Genomic DNA, 2528 nt, shown 5'->3' with positions numbered 1-2528 from the left:
CTGCCAGCGGTAATCCCAGCTCTGCCGGGCCACGGCGCGGCGCGCGGCCGCGATGGCCGCCGGCCCCGAGGGGCGCCGCAGGTCCCAGAGCTTCGCGGATTGGTCCTTGGAGTTGGACACCACGTAACGGCCGTCCCCCTGCCAGTATAAACCAGTATAGACCAGTATAAACCAGTATAGACCAGTATGGACCAGTATAAACCAGTATAAACCAGTATAAAGCAGAAAAAACTAGAAAAAATCAGTAAAAACCAGTAAAAATCAGTAAAAACCATTATAAACCAGTATGGACCAGTATAAACCAGTATAAACCAGTTTGGACCAGTATAAACCAGTATGGACCAGTAAGGACCAGAAAAAAAACCAAGAAAAACCAGGAAAAACCAGTATAAACCAGTATAGTGAGCCTGAATCCACTCCAGTCTGTTCCTAATCCATTCCAGTTTTTCTCAGTCACCCAAAATTCCCATTTTAACCCATTTTTAACCCTTTAAATGCCACAAAAACCAAAAAAAAGACCCAAAATCACCAAAATTTGACGTAAAATCACCGGGATTTTTCCTCCCAGTAACTCCCAGTATAAACCAGTGACCCTGAATCCATTCCAATCCCATCCCCATCCACTCCAGTCATTCCCAATGCCCCAAAATCCCATTTTAAATCCATTTTTAACCCTTAAAATGCCATAAAAACGTAACAAAATGACCCAAAATCACCGAATTTTCACCTAAAATCACCGGGATTTTTCCTCCCAGTATAAACCAGTGACCCCGAATCCATTCCAGTTTCTTCCTAGTCCACTCCAGTCATTCCCAGTGCCCCAAAATCCCATTTTAACCCATTTTTAACCCTTTAAATGCCATAAAAAAGTGAAAAATTTGCCCAAAATCACCAAAATTTTGCCTAAAATCGCGGGGATTTCACCTCCCAGTATAAACCAGTGACTCCCAGTATAACCCAGTCCATTCCAGCCTGCTCCCAATCCACTCCAGTCATTCCCAATGTCCAAAATATCCCATTTTAACTCTTTAAATGCCATAAAAATGTAACAAAATGACCCAAAATCACCGAATTTTCACCCAAAATCACCGGGATTTTTCCTCCCAGTACAAACCAGTGACCCCGAATCCATTCCAGTTTCTTCCTAGTCCACTCCGGTCATTCCCAATGCCCCAGAATCCCATTTTAAATCCATCTTTAACCCTTTAAACGCCATAAAAAAGTGAAAAATTTGCCTAAAATCGCCAAATTTTCACCTAAAATCACCGGGATTTTTCCTCCCAGTATAAACCAGTGACTCCCAGTATAACCCAGTACGTTTCTGGCGGCCATCTTGGATCCAAATGTCGGCCATCTTAGATCACTTTTCCTACCAATTTTCGGCCATTTTGAAATTTTTTTGTCGGCCATCTTGGATTCAAATGTCGGCCATCTTGGATTGCATTTTCCCACCAATTTTCGGCCATTTTGAGACATTTTGTCGGCCATCTTGGATTGCATTTCCCCGCCCATTTTCGGCCATTTTGAAATTATTTTGTCGGCCATCTTGGATCCAAATGTCAGCCATCTTGGATCCAATTTCCGGCCATCTTGGATTCCATTTTCACGCCGATTTTCAGCCATTTTGAGACAATTTTGTCGGCCATCTTGGATCAGTTTTCCTACCAATTTTCAGCCACTTTATGACACTTTTATCGGCCATCTTGGATCCAAATTTCGGCCATCTTCAATCCAAATGTCGGCCATCTTGGATCAGTTTTCCTGCCCATTTTTGGCCATTTTGAGACATTTTTGTCAGCCATATTGAATGTAAAGGTCGGCCATATTGGATTCCATTTTCCGCCCTTTTTAGACATTTTTGTCGGCCATATTGGATTCAATTTTCCCACTGATTTTCATTCATTTTGAGACAGTTTTGTCGGCCATCTTGGATCCAAATGTCGGCCATATTGGATTCCATTTTCCCACCCCTTTTTGGCCATTTTGAGACAATTTCGTTGGCCATCTTGGATCCAAATGTCGGCCATCTTGGATCAATTTTTCTGCCCATTTTTGGCCATTTTTAGACATTTTTGTCTGCCATCTTGGATCTAATTTTTGACCATTTGGAAACACAGTTGTCGGCCATCTTGGATTAGTTTTCCTACCAATTTTTGGCCATTTTGACATATTTTTTGGCCATCTTGGGTCCAAATGTCAGCCATCTTGGATTGCATTTTCCCGCCAATTTTCGGCCATTTAGAGACACTTTTGTCAGCCATTTTGAAATTATTTTGGTGGCCATCTTGGATCCAATATTGGCCATCCAGTGCATCCCAGTATAAACCAGTAACTCCCAGTCCATCCCAATCTTATCCCAGTCCATCCCAGTAATTCCCAGTGCCCCAAAATCCCATTTTAACCCATTTTTAACCCTTTAAATGCCATAAAAAAGTGAAAAAATTGCCTAAAATCGCCAAAATTTCACCTACAATCACCAAAATTTCACCTAAAAACGCGGGGATTTCGCGTCCCAGTATAAACCAGTA

At 42.1% G+C, this 2528-nt stretch overlaps 1 protein-coding gene across 1 annotated transcript in view; it reads right to left on the bottom strand.

Moving 5' to 3' along the window:
- DCAF11 (DDB1 and CUL4 associated factor 11) overlaps nt 1-2528 on the bottom strand; it is a gene marked incomplete at its 5' end in the record, with an annotated part of 13763 nt that overhangs the window by 4880 nt on the left and 6355 nt on the right. Inside the window, one exon of the mRNA XM_057388494.1 lies at nt 1-207. This exon is cut by the window's left edge and continues 1 nt beyond it. Within this exon, the coding sequence (XP_057244477.1) occupies nt 1-207 (207 nt within the window). The remainder of the gene's footprint in view (nt 208-2528) is intronic.

Source organism: Malurus melanocephalus, unplaced genomic scaffold (assembly GCF_030028575.1).
Source record: "Malurus melanocephalus ecotype Western Australia unplaced genomic scaffold, MMel_1.1 scaffold_2018, whole genome shotgun sequence".
Classification (NCBI taxonomy): Eukaryota; Metazoa; Chordata; class Aves; order Passeriformes; family Maluridae; genus Malurus; species Malurus melanocephalus.
Note: the sequence above shows the minus strand (reverse complement) of the source record. Positions and strands in the feature narration are given on the sequence as shown.